Source organism: Rhagoletis zephyria, unplaced genomic scaffold, assembly GCF_001687245.7.
Source record: "Rhagoletis zephyria isolate East Lansing unplaced genomic scaffold, Rhagoletis_zephyria_1.1 Rzeph_scaffold_09442, whole genome shotgun sequence".
In the NCBI taxonomy this organism is placed as follows: Eukaryota; Metazoa; Arthropoda; class Insecta; order Diptera; family Tephritidae; genus Rhagoletis; species Rhagoletis zephyria.
The window spans coordinates 5,518-24,027 of record NW_016166520.1 but is presented as its reverse complement, the minus strand read 5'-3'; the positions used below and the strand labels follow the sequence as shown (position 1 = coordinate 24,027).

General features: G+C 36.5%; 1 protein-coding gene across 1 annotated transcript; it reads left to right on the top strand.

Annotated features, from left to right (window-relative positions):
- Positions 1-2,909: 2,909 nt before the first annotated feature.
- On the top strand, positions 2,910-7,610 carry Elp1 (elongator complex protein 1). Its single transcript, XM_017631945.1, has 6 exons — positions 2,910-3,648; positions 3,707-5,332; positions 5,397-6,223; positions 6,286-6,696; positions 6,891-7,246; positions 7,319-7,610. The coding sequence occupies exons 1-6, from the start codon at positions 3,082-3,084 to the stop codon at positions 7,381-7,383; spliced, it is 3,852 nt and encodes a 1,283-aa protein (XP_017487434.1). The 5' UTR covers positions 2,910-3,081; the 3' UTR covers positions 7,384-7,610.
- Positions 7,611-18,510: the final 10,900 nt, after the last annotated feature.

Here is an 18,510-nt window from a genome sequence, read left to right as displayed (position 1 = left end):
CCTTAAAAAATGTCATGCAGCTTCAAAACAATAACAAATGCAAAATAAAAAAGAGCACAAATAATGTTGTTGTTAAAAAGACACTACACAATAAAAGTGACCAAAAGGGTAAGTATAATATAATATTTAATAAAAGAAGAAATAAGTATTTGGATTGTAATTTAAAAATTTTGGAACACTAAAGCCATTAGCATTAATGAGGTAGCTCAGGTCTGTACCAAAAAGAATTCTTTAATTGTGCAATCAATGTACTTTTAACTGAGATCATCGCAGGGCAGTAACAATCAAAACTTTGATGTCTTTTAACTATTTGCCATTACTTTAGCTTTCCAACAAAAAAATAATAATAATATATATATATACATACATATATTACGACTTTTTCGTTTCTACCACCGGGCAATGAAAAGACAACATTTTTTGTAGAAACGTAAACACGATTAGTTAAATATTATTATATTATATTATTATTAGTTAAATATTGCTTTATAATTATTACTGGTGTATGAAAAAGTTGTCCTCGTTCCTAAAACGAAAATCGTTAGCAGATTTCAGGACCAGGTGGTGCTCCTGTTAGAACAATTATGGCGTCCTAGTGACCGAAGTACAGAACGTGCTGAAATTATGGAGGGAGCACATTTCTACCCCACTGAATGAAGACAGCATTGAAAGTTGTGGAAAAAAAGAACCCGAGCCCCCAGTCGATGATGACGGACGGTAGTCAGATGAACGCATGCTCGACGACTGGAATTTATGTGTGCTCTGTTCAATGCACAAGAAAGGCGATCCCGCCATTAGCACCAACTACCCCGGGATAAGCACCTCAACGAGCTGATTGGGCCGTGTCAACTCTCTTTCAGGAGATCAATTATATACCCTCAATAAGTTCTTAGTTTGATGAAGTCTGTTTAACGTTTTTTTTTTAACGAAACTGGAGTCCAAGAGCTCGATACTTTTACGGAAATATCAAAATTCGAGTACATATTTCAAGTTCAAGTGGATCCCCAGAATTCATAACTTTTTAATTTAATGTGAATTACAAAAAAAGCTCAATTAAAAATGTCCAGCAAAAACAACAAGAATCATCATCACAGCCCCAAAGTCTGTAAAAATCTTTGAGTTGAAGAAAAAAAAAACATATCAAAGGCGCGCCCATTGCAAACATGCGTATCTACATAGAGCACACAATTGTACTGTTGGGAAAATTATGAAAAAGGAAGAGCAATTGCGCACAGTACGGCACGCACTTTCCCTTAATCGCCAGACTTCGTATGCCAGCATCCTTTGAGGTATATCTTGCCGCCCATTTAGCCCACTTAACAATTGTTGTTGATATCGACGATGCGCGTATGTTGCACGAAAGCGTAATAGCTAAAGCAAAGAACCTACAAAAAACATTTTCGTTAAATCCACTACGAACGAAGTTGTCGCCCGCCATCACATCCTGTTAGAAGCTATAATATTGTTGTTACTGTACTGGATGCGCCATTCTAACACTTTTCACTTTTTACACTTCTCCCTGATTCATGCATACATGCTTCCTAGCACTCGGTACCACTGTGACACTGATGAATGAGTCCCGATGTTGGGCCATCGTCAGCCACAGCGTACGCACGTACATATGTATGTACATACGTTACTTGGAACGAGTTGTGCCGACAGACGTGGAAGATAAAATGATTACTTCACAGCTGTCATAAATGTACTTCAAATATCCTGTTTCCGGTAGCTATTCCAACTTATAGCTGGTTCCTTGGTTACACCTTTTTTGCTACCGAAGCGATTTGCGAAAAGTATTAGTGGCTACGCAATAAGTATGACATGTAGAAACCACCAACCACGTCCCACTGCCGCACTGTGGTACTACAGCATTTCCTTTGGCTTCACTTTAATTGCGTGCACAACCATTAAAACAAAAAAGAGGCGGTGGCTGCTGGACCGTGCCAGCCCTGGAGGCTTCTCGATCATTTCCACGCGCTAAAATTGTGAAGCGAAGGCAAGTTGGGTTGACAGATTACCATGGCGTTCGTTAGTTAAAACAACCAATACTGGTAATGGGTTGGGGCTCCATTAACCATCATAAAATACCTACACGTCTGCAATTTCTTAGTTTTTCAATGGACAGTTTACTTTGTGGTACTTACCTTATTGCTTATTTATTGGAGCGCAGTGGATTTTGTTAACAAGCTTTTCCCAGTTTTAATCCCTGTATGTGTATTCAAGAGGTGTCCAGGAATATGTTAGATCTCTCCAGCCAAAGGAATTTTCTTATTAGCAAAGTATATTTTTTATTTGCACCTTTGCTTTGAACTTTTCCCAAAACACACTTCATTCACTCTACTGCAAGGTTTTCGCTCTAAAATTTCAGCGTATTATTTGCACTTATCATTCATTTTTACTTGCTGTCGTTGTGGAATTTTTCACATCATTTATTTATTTCTTCCTTTTTTAACAAGTGGAAAAATAAGGTACAAGCAATTGGAAAAAATACCAGCCAAATGACGACCGACCCACAGAAATTCTTCGCCCCACCTTCTGGTCTCAAATTTAACAGATACGTATTTTCTTAAAAATTTCGCACTTTTTGCTTAACACTTAAATGTCGAATTTCACTTTTAGCACAACACAAGTAAGCTAAATAACAATTCCATTATATTTTCTAGACAAATGCGTCTGTAAATTCAGCGAAACGAATATTTTCGTGCCGTCTTTGGGGAAAATACCTTCAACACGCCCGCATCGCTACCAACCTTTGAAAGTGGATCCCACCACGATTTTGCGAAAGACGAAAAAGGAATTTGTAAAGTCGAGGGTTTGCGTATGGGCTAAACCGGTTAGGATCAAATAATTCACTAAAAAAAGTCGACTCATTACGGATAAGTTTTCTTTAACTATTGTCCAAGAGATGCCGCAGTGTTCCCTTGTGTCAAATCAAAAACACCTGATGTCAACAACAACTTGACGTCTATGCACGTTTTGACTGTATTCGGTCATTTATCATTTCTTTGCCGCTTGCAATAAATTCGTGAAGTTTGGTTTCTCATACGTAATTTTATTAAAAAGTTATATTTTCATGTTAAAATGCGAAATTTGAAGTTGCAATCGTGTAAACAACTGAGCAGCAAGGTGTCCAATGTGAAATATTTGCTGCTGGATCCCAATGCAAGTCGTAAAGAGATCGATTCACTTGCCTTTGTGGTTACCGACTCGCAACTTTACGAGGTAAAAACATCTACTGGCATTTCGAAAGAAATCGCAGCCGTCCCAGGCATTGTAGCTGCTGAATATTTGGCATTAAATAATGAAATTTGCCTAGCTACCGAAGCGGGCGAAGTGCTCGCTGTTTCACCCAGCACTGGCGCCATAAATGAGTGCACTTTTTGTGATGTTGGTTTGCAGTGCATGTCATGGAGTCCTGATCAAGAGGTTGGCGTTTTCATTACAAAATCGGGCAATGTCGTTGTAATGACTTGCACCTATGACGTCATACATGAGCATGTTTTGAAGGAGCAGTGCGACCCGGATAGCCAATTCGTTAATGTCGGTTGGGGAAAGAAAGAAACACAATTTCATGGTAAGGAAGGTAAAGCTGCTGCAAAAAGGACAACCGATTTCAAGCCACCCGAGAATGTGGAGCAGTTGCCGCAGGTTAGTTATTTGTCGATTTCCCAGCATTTTCCTTTAACAAAATATGCTATTTTCGTAGGACATAGAAATAACCTGGCGCGCTGATGGCGCATACTTTGCCGTATCCTTCGTTAGCGCTGAAGCGGGTCGTATGTTTAAAGTTTTCAATAAGGAGGGAGACCTATCTTACATATCCGAGCATTGGAATGATTTGCAACCACCTATTGCTTGGCGTCCATCGGGGACATGGATCGCAATGCCTCAAATATTTCCAAACAAGAGCACAGTCTCGCTCTTCGAAAAGAATGGCCTGCGACATCGTGAAATCGTATTACCATTCTCGTTAAACGATGAGCCTATTCGTAGCCTCCGCTGGAGTAATGATTCAGACATACTCGCAATAGAGACGTTGGATGCGTCCACCCAAAATCAGAATCTGTATCTTTACACCATCGGTAATTATCATTGGTATCTAAAGCAGGTACTCACTTTTAATAGAACTGAGCGTTTTTTGTGCCACTGCTGGGATCAAAGGATAGGCGAGGAGAAAACTCTGCATATTTGGCTGGAAAGTGGCAGATATTTGATTTATCGCTGGCGATTTGAATTTGATCGTTATGCACGCAGCGGCATTGTGGCCGTTATCGACGGCAAGAAGTTACTCTTGACCGACTTTTCCAAGGCTGTTGTGCCACCGCCGATGTGCAGCAAAGAAATTCAATCCGATGCTTATATAAACGCATGTGTTATTTCAAAAAATAACCACGAGGAGTTACAGTTGTGCATTTACGATGCCAGTGAAGAGTTGCAATTGTATCGAGTTTATCGCGATGGAAAATCATTGGATTTCGAAAGAGTTTCTGTTATGCAAAAAATGCAAATTGAGCTAGATTTATGTAGTGGACCACCATTAGAGCTGGCAAATATGTTCTGGTTCGAAGAAAACTGTTTAGTGGCAACCGTTAACATTGGAGAAAAAAGCAAAGTGCTGCTGATTACATTGGACGAGCTAGTGGGTGCTTACAGCATAGCTGCCGTCTTACAGCTGAATAGCAACGCGGTTAGCAGCTGCATGGGCTTTGTCATGCTGGAACAGTGCTTTGTACAAACCATAAATGGCAAAGTAGAGCAAATTTCACTTCATTCGGCCAACAGCCTTAAATTGGACAAAACATACCAACAGCTGGAGCAAAACGCCCTGCAGATGGAATGGCATCAAACGCAGTCAGCACAAGGAGATTGCCTGATCGCTTTGCTAAATAATCAACGACTTTATATAGACAGCCAACTGGTGTCCGGCGATGTGACTTCTTTCTGCCTAGCAGGAAACTACTTAGCGTACACCAAACTGACCGAATTAAACTTTGTATTGCTGTCCACACGGCAAAACGTTTACAAACGTAATATGGAGCGGGGCGGCAGACTAGTCACAACTATAGTAAACGATGCGCGTGTCGTGCTGCAAATGCCGCGTGGTAATTTGGAGGTCATTTCACCGCGCGTATTGGCGCTTGAGATAATCGGGAAACTATTGGACCAACAACGTTACCATGATGCCTTCGATATGTTGCGAAAGCAGCGCATAAATTTGAACATTATTTGTGATCACAATTTGGTGAGATTCGTGAATAATGTACATATCTTTTTATCTGAAATAACAAACCCGAATTGGCTAAATCTATTTCTGACTGATCTTCAAAATGAGGTATGTTTACGATGTGCATTCACATTAATTGCTTATTTTAAAATTTTCTTTATTTTCACTTAAGGACTTCTCTAAAACCATGTACGCTGGCAATTACACTGCTGCCGAACAAGCATACCCTGAAGACTTCAAAATCGAGTCTAAAGTAGTTTATCTCTGCGAATTACTGTGCACGCATATGACAAAAAGCGGCCATGAACGCTTCCGGTCGCCCATCATTACGGCTTATGTAAAATTAGGCAAACTGGAGCAAGCACTGCAGCTAATTTGGCATGTTAAAAAGCAACAAAATGAGATAGCCAAAAAGTCCGACGAGCCTGTTCAAGAAGCAGCCGAGGAAGCACTTAAATATTTACTCTATCTAGTTGATGTCAATGAATTGTATAATGTCGCTTTGGGCACATACGATTTCGGCCTGGTGCTCTTCGTTGCGCAAAAATCACAAAAGGATCCCAAAGAATTTTTGCCGTTCCTCAATGAACTAAAACAGCTAGAAGTAAACTATCGTAGATTCAAAATTGATGAACACCTGAAGCGTCACGTAAAGGCATTGGAAAATATTATAAAATGCGGCGCCGAAAAATTCGATGTAGCTTTGGAATTTATCAAGCGTCATGGGCTATATCGGCAGGCATTGCAGTTTTATAAGTTGGTTAAGGAAGAGAATAAATCAGAGGAACAGCTAAACAGCTTGGGTGAATGTCAGCGGCAGATCTGTTTGGCATTTGCGGACCATCTGCGCGCCAAAAATGAGCTCGATAGTGCAAGCATTATGTATGAGCGTGGCGGCAATCTCGCACAAGCCATGCTCAGCGCCAAACATGTATTGGATTGGCGGCGCGTTTTAATGCTGGCACAAAAAGATGGCATAGATATAGCTACGTTGGCGTTGTAAGTACAAGAAAAATGCAATTAAAATATGTTTGACATAGATTTTTTTAACTTGTGATTAGATCTATGGTACCGGCGCTGCAGGAGCAAGGTCGCTATGACATAGCTCATAAGCTGCACAAAACGTATGGCACAAACTTTAAGGAAGCGCTTCAGTGCCTACTAAAGGGTAATCTCTACTTGGAAGCGATATTGGAGGCGCGTTTAAACATCGAAGAAGCAAATTTACTAGATGAGCTAGTACGACCCGAATTGCTTGCATACACTGTACAATTACAGCAACAATTGGCTGATGATGAAAAGCTCTTCGTTGAACACAAGCAGCGTTTGCAAGTGGTGCGTGTGTTGGCCCAGCAAAAGCGTGATGGCCTCTTGAATGGCTATGACCAGCCCGATATTGATGAGGCTGATTTGCTGTCTGATACCACCAGTTTGCGTTCATCACGCTACACGGGCAGCTCGCAGGGCACTGGGTAAGTTTCCAAATAGAAATATAAGTACTTTCCTTGTTTTCGATTTTTATTTTATTTTACGCTTCAATGCTCTGTAAGTAAATATGTATGTAAACGTGTAGCAACAAAATAGTTAAATCTAAATATGTAGTTAGTAACTTTATACTCATCTCTTAAAATATTTTATTTATATTATCCACGACCCTGCTTTACAGCAAAACATTCCGGTCGAGCAAGAATCGTCGAAAGCACGAACGAAAGTTGCTTAGTCTCAAGCCAGGCAATCCATTCGAAGATATCGCACTTATCGATGCGCTGTACAATCAAGTCATGAAGTTAGCCAATCAGCAGCAACAGGTGCGTGACACATGCAAAGCCTTACTCGAATTGCAACGCGATGAGGTGGCTGCGGCGTTGCAAACGCAATACGGCCACTTATTGGCGTTGCTGCAAGACTCCTTCGATGCGATATGGACAGACGAATTGCTGAATGCGCAAGCGATGCAGTACAAACCAACACCCTACACCGATTACACACAGCTACAAAATGAGCAGCGATTTGCTGTTTTGGGTTAGTTAGCTGCAGTTGAGATATTTTCACGTTTGCTAAACAAAATAAAAATATTTTCTTTTCTTTCTGCAGCACCCCAAAAACGCTTTAAGCCGCAAATAACGCTTATTGATTGGAAGTGTGATGTATTAGCTTGAGCGTGTACGTCAAATGAAAATGAAATTAAATTAGAAAAAATACTAGCCGTTTTTAGCTGCATGCACCCTCATGGCTAGTTTGAGTGTCTAATCGCCTAGTACATATAGCATAAATTAAAATACTTTAGCAATTAATCAGAAAAGTATGTATTTACAAGCAAAATTTGTATACAACAACAATCAAAACATTGAAAGATTAAAGAAAGGTATGTATGTATGCATTTTCATATGTAGTCTTTGCATTATACATATTTGGTACTTTCGTTGCTGATAAAAAATTGAAAGTAAAAGAAAGTTGTATGTTGAATGCAGAAATTATGCAAAAATTTATTTATTTAGTTTTTATTTTTGAATAGAAAATGTTTTTACTTTTCTTTCAAACACGTCTCAAGTGGCATGCTATTGATTGGGTGCAATGTCTGAGTGCCTGACGGTAATTGAACCGTAAATAACGTTTTTTGCAAGCCTTTATATGAAATACTATTACTAGACTTAAGTGAGTATGCATATATCAATTACTTTCACCAGTTAGTAATTGCGTAAAGGTATTTGTTTCGATTTTTGTCAAAGGATAAAATATTTGGAGTAATTTTTGAATGAATTATAATTTCAGTACATGTTTTACTTACTCAAAAAGTGTTTATAACTGGCAATTTCTTTTGCATCATTCAGTTGAGATGTTGAAAACCTTTCCGATAATGACGATATGAACATGTAGGCTCCATATTATTTTCGAATGTCGACGAATGGCTACTTACTATATAAAAATCATTCAGGCCTATCACCGAATCCATCGTAGACTCGATCGATTTCATAGCTCGGAAAATTTACTTTTCTTGGGAGAAAATCTAACACATATCTCTCATTTACTTCAATAGTGGCATAACTCAAAAAACCAAAACTCGAGATAAATGGCTTTAAAAATTTTAAATTTACATATCGCACACGATCCTTAAATGTGACATAACTCAAAATTACACGTTTGTCAGAAAATGCGAAACTATTTCTTAGCGCACATCTCAGAAGATAATTTAGGTAGGCCTTCTTAAGTAAAGCCATTCTAAGAGACCTACCCAAGAAGGGCTGAAAATAGTGCTTCCTTGCATGCCTTCTAGAAGGGCTTATCCATTTACAATTTTGAAATGAATTTCAATAAACATTTTAAGCTGCAATAACACATATTTGTTATAAACAGTAAGCAAATACTTAAAAGATGTATGATTTTTATAAATTAAAGAAGCATCTTTAAAAGAACTCCTTAAAAAGGCCTTCTGAAGTAAAAATTAATATATATATACATACCGTCGATGTTTTTGCCAAACCGCTCATAGACCAATTGCAAAACCGCTATCTTGCGGCACTCAAATTTTACAGGAGAGCGAAAAAACGGGTTTTCTTTATTTTACAAATCTGTTGTTTTAATAACGATTTTACGAGTTTTATGCATAAATTTCGATGCCTGGAGTTCGGGGTTACCAAATCTCATTCTTGCCACAACGGCGATTTAGACGGTTTTGCAACTGGTCGATTGGTGCAACCGGGGCATTAGTCATGCTGGGGGCATGATTATACCCTTATACCCATTTTCCATATTCCTAGAATGATCAGGGTGTACGGTAATACGTTGAATCCGACTGTGAAGAAAAAGTTTCTTTGCAAAAAAAATAAATAAATTAAAAAAAAAAAAAGAAATTATAACGGCAAAATTTATATCGCTATGTAAACGTCTTTTTCGCATCTTTATTAATAAAACTTGTCTGCTGGATGCGCACAAATAATTAGTTGAACGTAAAAAATAATAATAATGATAATAAATCATTTAAATCATTACATAGATTCACTTTTTATCTCAATTTCGCAAGATAGCCATATACATATATGTTTGTACATTAGGGTGGTACAAAAATGCATGTGAAAAAGTAAAGTCGAAACATATACCCCTATTTTTTATTTTGAAATTAAAAAGTATTTAGGGTCACTCAAAGCGCTCAAAGTTGTCCACGTATTTTATACGGGGAAAATCACCTTTTCGTAGAAATGGTATAGAATTCTTGAAAATCGATATTTTTCGATCGGTAAACTCTGTTTCTCTTCAGGAGATTTCCAGTAATAATACCCAGATCTTTATTTTGCCATTTTTTCATAGTAGCTTTATTTTATATGTCCGCCAAAAACCCCAGAAAGTGCAAAGGGGGGGCCGATAAAAAATCTTCAGTATTAACAAAATGGTTAAATAAACAATTGGATGTTATTATTGGAAGTCTCCTAAAGAGAATCAGGGTTTTCCGATCGAAAAATATTGATTTTCAAGTACTCTATACCATTTCTACGAAAAGTTTTTTCCCATATAAAATACATGGAAAACTTTGAACGCTTTGACCGACCTCTAAATATATTTTCATTTCAAATTAAAAAAAGTAGGCGTATATTTTTTTCGATAAAGAACAATCCTCGGGGGTGAGAGCATCAAAATTCCGACTTAACTTTTTTGACTACCCTAATGTACATGGATACATACATATTAGTATTTTATTTATGCTTTCGTGTGTTTTCGACACGCTAATTCACGTGTTTTTAAACCTTTTTGCAGCGGATTTTTGCTGTGGCAGCAAAAAAAAGGGGTGTAGATTGCAGTTTGATTTAAAGAAAATTTTGAGCTTAAAAAAACTTCATTCGCATGCCAATCGCACATTTTTCTGTGGAAATTTACAAGTACATTTATATGCACATATGTATGTGCATTCATACTTATCGAAATAACAGCATTTAATCATTAAACAATTAAAATGTTTCTTGCGAATGAGGGGGCGTCAAAACTTGATTAAGCGATGACGAGAAAAACGCCCTATAAATGATTGAAGCTGTACATAAAAGTGATAGGTGGTGAGGATTTTTATATGCTTTGTTATAATTTAATTTTATTCAAATTGCAGCTTGGTTCTAGTCCAAATACTAAAATTTCTAAAAATTAGAAAAATAAAAATTTTCGAACAAGTAAATAGCAGGGACCGATAATGATTATTATTTTTTTTTTAATTTCAACCAAAATCCTATTTGGTACTCGGACTACCTTCAGCGGCACTGATTTTTACTAAAAAAAAATCAAGTAGAATTTTATTTATTGCTCACAAAAGGTAATGTAATGGGAATAGTAATGGCTATGGTAATGATAATGGTTTAGTATTAGTTATTGTAATGGGAATGGTAATCGTAATTGTAATTATGTAGCTACCCCACCATCTTTCAATAGGAGATTAATGCAATAGAGAATGCCTTAAAAGAGGCACATCCTCGAAAAATATCAGGCAGCCCTACGGGCACTGAAATCCCACACAATAAATTCTCAGCGAGTATATGATTGCTTCAATGTCCTATAAACCTCTTAGCGCCAAGAATACACTTTTATTAGAATAGTTACCGAGGGCACGAAGGAAATGATGGCAATGCGAAGGCTGACTGCCTAACGAAACAAGGAGCTTCCCCAGTATTTCAAGGTTCGAAACACTTTTGTGGACTCACACATAAAGGAGACAATAAATAACTGGGTAGACAAAATGTTCAACAGGCACTGGATGGAATGTCCAGGTCAGAGACAAGCCAAACGATTTGTCTGTCCTTCAAAAGAAGCTTCAAAGAACCTGCATACTTAATTTAGGCAGATAAGACCTCAAAAATCTAACTGGGCACACTGTTTTCTTTACTATCACCACAGTAAAATTCATCTTTCGTAAACAAACGTCTGTCGCTTTTGCGAGCTGGACGACACATTTTCTGTTAATGTGTCCATTTGAAATTTGAAACAAAACGCCCTGGGAAGTGCTAACCGACATTAAAAACCCTCCCATATAGGACGGAGGGCTTCGCACAATAGATCTATCTCTTTAGAGGTTGCGGTGCATATGGCCCTTAATGATAATATTATTAATACTAATAAAGATGGTTCTATAGGGCCAACTCGATTCAAAAATCAGTGGCTTTACAATATTAACATAGAACTCAAATGTATGTATAGTCATGTGAAAAATAATAGGGACACGAAATTTTGACAAGTTTCGGCAATTTTTTTTTTGTTTGTTTAAGGTTTATTATTTTTTTTTTTTTTTATAAAAAGACAGCTCACTATTTTACAAAAACTAGATCAATGCAAATTTTAAATTTTATAGAAAAATTAGAAAAATTCAGCAAAATTTTTCAACAACAACAAACTTTACTAAGAATTTGTAAAAAAAATCTAAGTATAAGTTTTATAGCCCATATAATTCTAGCTTACAAAGTGCAAGTTTCAAGTGTCTAAGAAATCGCCCCACCCACAAAAAAATTATCAAAAGTCAACGCGAATTCTTAGATACTTGAAACTTGCAGTTTCTTAAGCTAGAATTTAATGAGCTATAAAACCGCATAAGCCTTAAACAAAGAAAACAAAAAATAGCCGAACTGGTCAAAATGTCGTGTCCCTATTATTTTTCACATGACTGTAGGTATGTTAAGAAGCAATTTAACTGCTTATTATCGCACCTTATACATAGTCAATAAACATTCTCTTAAATGTAGTAGTTAGTAATCATTCTTCGAAGTCTTTAGGCAGTTTACTAGGAAATTCTTTAAGCCATGCATGTGTCTATTAGTAGTAACGCCTCCGCCGAAGCAAAACAATGCCTTAGAATTCCAAAATAAATTTAGCTTCTTTTCAAAGGTATAGTAGTACTTGAAAGTACGACAACAGCAATCACTCGTCAGGTCAGTTTGCATCGCTCTCGGCACATATCTCCTCGCTCATGTACATACATACATAGGTACTCATGCATCCATGCAAGTGGGCACTTTAGACGTAAACCTTGCAAGTGACTACATACATACATACATATGTATTGGAATTTGCATTCAAACAGGTTTTTGTACTTTTCGCAAATGCATTTCAAGCAGCATTTATTTGATACATATATGTACGTATGTTTGCAAGTATGCATATGTGCATGTTTGTATGTATGTTTGTTTGCTTGGAGCATTGCATAGCCATACGTTTGTTCATTTGATATATCCCTTCAATGACCGGATATTAATGTGTACAGTGGCCTATTTGAGAGTCATATCGTTGCATCGGTGACATACATCACCTGTTGAACGACAAATAATTTTTAAGCAAAAAACAAAACCGACGTCAAATCCTATATAAAAATTCAAGATTATCGTTAATTTCTTTAAGTTCGAATGATCGGATCTAAACCAATATGGAACCACTTTTGAGGTAACACCTTTCCTTTAAAAAAAAAGAATTGTAGAAATCGGTTAACGTGATGCGTTATATAGTGCTGGGGGGGATAGATGTCTCCCAATCTATCACTGTGTGTGCTGAAAACCCTTGCGATATTTTGGCAAATTACGCCAGTTAGTCAAAGTTTCTAATGACGTGGTTTCCTTAGAATATATTCAGATACTTCTCCATAACTACTTTTCCTACAGAAACCGTTGGTCGAAGCTCTCCGGTAATCGTTTATATCTTTGTGTTTTGTTGAAATTCGATTTTCAAGTATCGTACGTGAGATCTTCAAGCAAAGCTCTATTTCTGTTCTTTAGGTGTTGTTGTAGCCTCTTTAATTTTTCTTATAAATACAGAAAACCCAGAGCGACTGGAGTGGATGGGCTTAATTTTCTAGGCCTTGTTTCAGATCTTAGTCCAGTTCAGCGATTCACTAAAAGTATTTTATTGTTTTTGTTTTTTTTTTTGAAACGTTTGAAGTTTAGCGAAATTATTGAACATGAATTAAATTGAGCAAATTTGCAAAAATAAAAAGAAAACCAGAGCTGCGTCTTTACAAGCATCTGGAGTAAAGTTTTTTTAATTTTCTTAAGCTTTCGTTCGACCGGCAATGGATGCAAGCGTGTAATCTTCTCGAAGAAAGCTTACCCAAATTTCCATTTGTGTGTGCAATACATTTATTATCTTCAGATATAAATCTGTATGAATAGAAAGAAAAAGGAGGCAGTGCTTTGGAAAAGTGCGGTGCCGCATAGTACAAAGTAACTTGATGCAATTTGACGAAAGCTTTGAAAGCGAGACATATTTTGAAGAGTATTTGGAACTTGTGGAGGAATAGGTCCTTTCATTTCATTCAGCAGTGCAATTTTCCAGTGCATTCAGACTTTTAATTTTCAATGGTGAATCGCTAACTACAAAGCCTAATTTTTTGCAACATTTTATTATAAACTTAAAAGTAGATTTCGAAATTTAAGAGTACCTATTTGGGAGGAACATACTTTAAAATAGGATTTATATGTAAATCGCAAGAATAAAGAAACCAAAATTGTATAGAAGAAAAAAGTTTACAAGTACATAATATTTTTTAATAAGAAAATATGTTGAATTTCGATTTCAAATATTACGTATTATTCGATGTATTGTTTTAACGTTATCAAAGTAGCAAGGCTATGGATAATGTTCACAATTTATGAAACCTCAAAAAATTTTATGAAACGTCAAATTTTTTTAATTAAACTACCAAGGCGAATTCATATAAGGCGGTGTTGCTAGAACAGCTGTTTTAATTCGTCAAAACTTCTTATGAGTGAGTGCGAAAGTGAGAGTGTTGGAATTTTCTTTCCCTTTTCCTCCTTGAGCGAAGAATAGCTGATATTTGACATTTGTGTACCGAAAGCAAATACAAAGTACATGTAAGTTTTTCTTTTTGTACTACCACCACCACCTTATATGAATTCGCCTTGGAAACTACCTTATTACAACGCTTTTATCAACTTGCAATGTTGTGCGTCCAGAAACTTTCAATGTTGTGGATCCAGAAACTTTCAATGTTGTGTGTCCGACACAAAAGCAAAGCTTTGAAAAGTTCCTATAAATAAATAATATAAAAAAAAACTTTTTAATATACAACGCTTTTATAAATGGACTAAAAAGTAGAAAATAATACTTCTCAGTCCCATAGAATTTGTTTTGATAACTTTTGATTTTGAAATTTTAGCAAAAGTCATTATAAACAATCTATGAAATTGAAAATGAAAAAGCAAAAAAAATAAATAAAGCATTGACATGAAAAACAAACTGTGTGTAATTATTTTGTGATTTTCCAAACTTTAATTCTTAACACAAAAGCGCGAATTCGGTCTCAAGCCGCTTTCAGATGGGCTTATATGCAAATATGCATGTGCGAATGTTAATTTATTTTCGACCTCGCAACAGTTTTCGCACTTCAACTACAGCATTCAATATTTGGCTCATGAAAATTTCTTAAATTTTCGCACCCGAATGCGAACACATGATGTGTGTGAACTGCGAGCTATTATATGTACATATGTACCTTTTCCACAAAACACTAATTGAAATCACGATTCACGTGTGTGTTGGCTGTTTTTTGCTTGTTTCTAAACGCAGAACTTCAATTTCAATTTCGTTTCGAAAATAAACATCGCAACTCGCAACACGGCAGTTTTTTCTTTCACCTTTTTACCAACTCGAAGGCGGCAGTTTGCACATGGCGTTTTTTTGCTGCTTATGCTGTTGCCTGCTTTTTTTTTTGGTGTTTTTATTCTACACTCATTTGTTTTATTTCGAAAAATGCCAGCAGTAAATCACACACGCGCGAACCGCATGAAAAACACAACCGCTCGACTCCGCTGCTTACACTCAAATGATTTACGCTGTGGCCAACGGGGCTGATATCCAAAACTGAAACATCAAAAGATGGGGCGCAAAGACCCACTGGCTGGCGCTCGCCTCGCTCACTAACGAATACAGTGTCTAGTTTCTGCTGCTTGCGCACTGGGCATTTCGAGCATATCGACAGCTCCACAATTTGAATTGATACATAGCGCATAGTGTTGTTGTTGTTTGCTACCATTATCATTGAGAAGAACAAGTAAACGATTTGCGAGCGAGAGACGTATCCATAACAATGCTCCATTCTCCTCCAAAGTGTTTGGCACTTTTGTTTGTTTACGTGCTTTTGTGTTTGATCGCCCAGTAAAAGTCGCCGAAAAGTGTTTGCTGGCTGTGATGATGGCACAGGGGGTCAATTTGGAATTAAAGTAAACAAAAATATTTTCTTTTTGGTTGTTGTTGTTTCGACTGGGTGGTGTATGATGTATTTTGGAACGAATTTCCATCATCCGCTTGTCAACAACGCCGAAACCGGTTTGTCTCCAAACCAATTTGACAAGGGATGAAGGAAATTCGTTCACAAAATACGTCATAAACAAAAATAACTAAAGGAATATAATTGTTGATTACTATGCACAAAGTACGGTATGCCAAACAATATCTGATCCTTTCTTTTTCTTAAACAAGAAGAGAGACAAAATGATTTCCAAAACGTAAATTTAATTGAAGCCTTTTTCTTGATACAAAAATTGGAGCAACCATTTGAGCAATAAACTCACTCAAGACGATTATACATAAAGAAAGAACAAAAGACTTAAGCAAAAACTGCATTACAACCTGAAAAAATATTGCACGTTTACCATAGAGAGAAGATAGGGAAACAAAGCTACCAAGATAAACAATTATTTGGACTGACTGATATCGACAGGGTGAGATCGTTTGGAAACAGTTCGCAGAAAAACGGTAAGCTCTACTTCTTGATTCCTTCCTCGTGGTTTACCAAACGCACTTGTGAGGCCAAGCCGTCATAACTATAGGCCTTTAATGGCATTCATCGAGAAGCAATGAAAACCTTTGCAGGCTCTTGTCCTATGAATCCCGGAATCGATTACCACTCAGCACTAATGAAAGCAAACGAGTTCAGCGGCGAACTCCTGAGAGTCCCTTATCAGCATCGACCTGGCAAGTCAGTACTAAGAAGGTCTCTGTATTTCTGATTTTGCCGACTGGATAGCTTTCTGGGCCTGCTGTCAATGAATTCACTATTTTGCAGGTACAACAACAACAAATTAAGCCGCTCTCGGATGCATTCAATAATTATAGAAACTTTCTAACAAGATACAAAAAATAAGGTAGTTTCCAAGGCGAATTCATATAAGGTGGTGGTGGTAGTACAAAATGAAAAACTTACATGTACTTTGTCTTTGCTTTCGGTACACAAATGTCAAATATCAGCTCAAGGAGTGTAGGTATTTAAAATGGTATTTATTTTAAATAAAAATAACAAAACTTATTTTATTTTCCGTTGTAAAATTTTCTATTTGATGTTTGAACTACAAAAATCACTTAAGTATAAAATTTTTAAAATCACAAAGTTGAAATTAACACAGTACAATAAAAGACAGTAACACAAATACAAACCCTACAATAAGGGGGAGTATTGTAGTATCTGAAAACATTCTAAGGAAACCACGTCATTAGAAACTTTGACTAACTGGCGTAATTTGCCAAAATATCGCAAGGGTTTTCAGCACACACAGTGATAGATTGGGAGACATCTATCCCCCCAGCACTATATAACGCAGCACGTTAACCGATTTCTACAATTCTTTTTTTTATTAAAGGAAAGGTGTTACCTCAAAGGTGGTTCCATACTGGTTTAGATCCGATCATTCGATCTTAAAGAAATTAACGATAATCTTGAATTTTTATATAGGATTTGACGTCGGTTTTGTTTTTTGCTTAAAAATTATTTGTCGTTCAACAGGTGATGTATGCCACCGATGCAACGATATGACTCTCAAATAGGCCACTGTACACATTAAATATCCGGTCATTGAAGGGATATATCAAATGAACAAACGTATGGCTATGCAATGCTTCAAGCAAACAAACATACATACATACATGCACATATGCATACTTGCAAACATACGTACATATATGCACATACTTCTCTATCAAATAAATGCTGCTTGAAATGCATTTGCGAAAAGTACAAAAACCTGTTTGAATGCAAATTCCAATACATATGTATGTATGTATGTAGTTACTTGCAAGGTTTACGTCTAAAGTGCCCACTTGCATGGATGCATGAGTACCTATGTACATATGTATGTACATGAGCGAGTAGATATGTGCCGAGAGCGATGCAAACTGACCTGACGAGTGATTGCTGTTGTCGTACTTTCAAGTACTACTATACCTTTGAAAAGAAGCTAAATTTATTTTGGAATTCTAAGGCATTGTTTTGCTTCGGCGGAGGCGTTACTACTAATAGACACAAGCATGGCTGAATGAATTTCCTAGTAAACTGCGTAAAGACTTCGAAGAATTTAAGAGAATGTTTATTGACTATGTATAAGGTGCGATAATAAGCAGTTAAATTTCTTCTTAACATACCTGCAGTCATGTGAAAAATAATAGGGACACGACATTTTGACCAGTTTCGGCTATTTTTTTTTTTTTGTTTGTTTAAGGCTTATGCGGTTTTATAGCTCATTAAATTCTAGCTTAAGAAACTGCAAGTTTAAAGTGTCTAAGAATTCGCGTTGACTTTTGATAGTTTTTTTGTAGATGGTGTTATTATTTTCATCCATCAAAAAGCAATTTCGAACATAAAAAAATTATCAAATATCAAAGCGATTTCGTAGACACTTGAAACTTGCACTTTGTAAGCTAGAATTATATGGGCTATAAAACTTATACTTAGATTTTTTTTACAAATTCTTAGTAAAGTTTGTTGTTGTTGAAAATCCTTTTTTGAATTTTTCTAATTTTTCTACAAAGTTTAAAATTTGCATTGATCTAGTTTTTGTAAAATAGTGAGCTGTCTTTTTANAAAAAAAAAAAATAATAAACCTTAAACACAAAAAAATAAAAAAATTGCCGAAACTTGTCAAAATTTCGTGTCCCTATTATTTTTCACATGACTATACATTCATTTGAGTTCTATGTTAATATTGTAAAGCGACTGATTTTTGAATCGAGTTGGCCCCATAGAACCATCTTTATTATTATTATTATTATTATTATTATTATTAAGGGCCATATGCACCGCAACCTCTAAAGAGATAGATCTATTGTGCGAAGCCCTCCGCCCTATATTGGAGGCTTTTTAATGTCGGTTAGCACTTCCCAGGGCGTTTTGTTTCAAATTTCAAATGGACACATTAACAGAAAATGTGTCGTCCAGCTCGCAAAAGCGACAGACGTTTGTTTACGAAAGATGAATTTTACAGTGGTGATAGTAAAGAAAACAGTGTGCCCAGTTAGATTTTTGTGGTCTTATCTGCCTA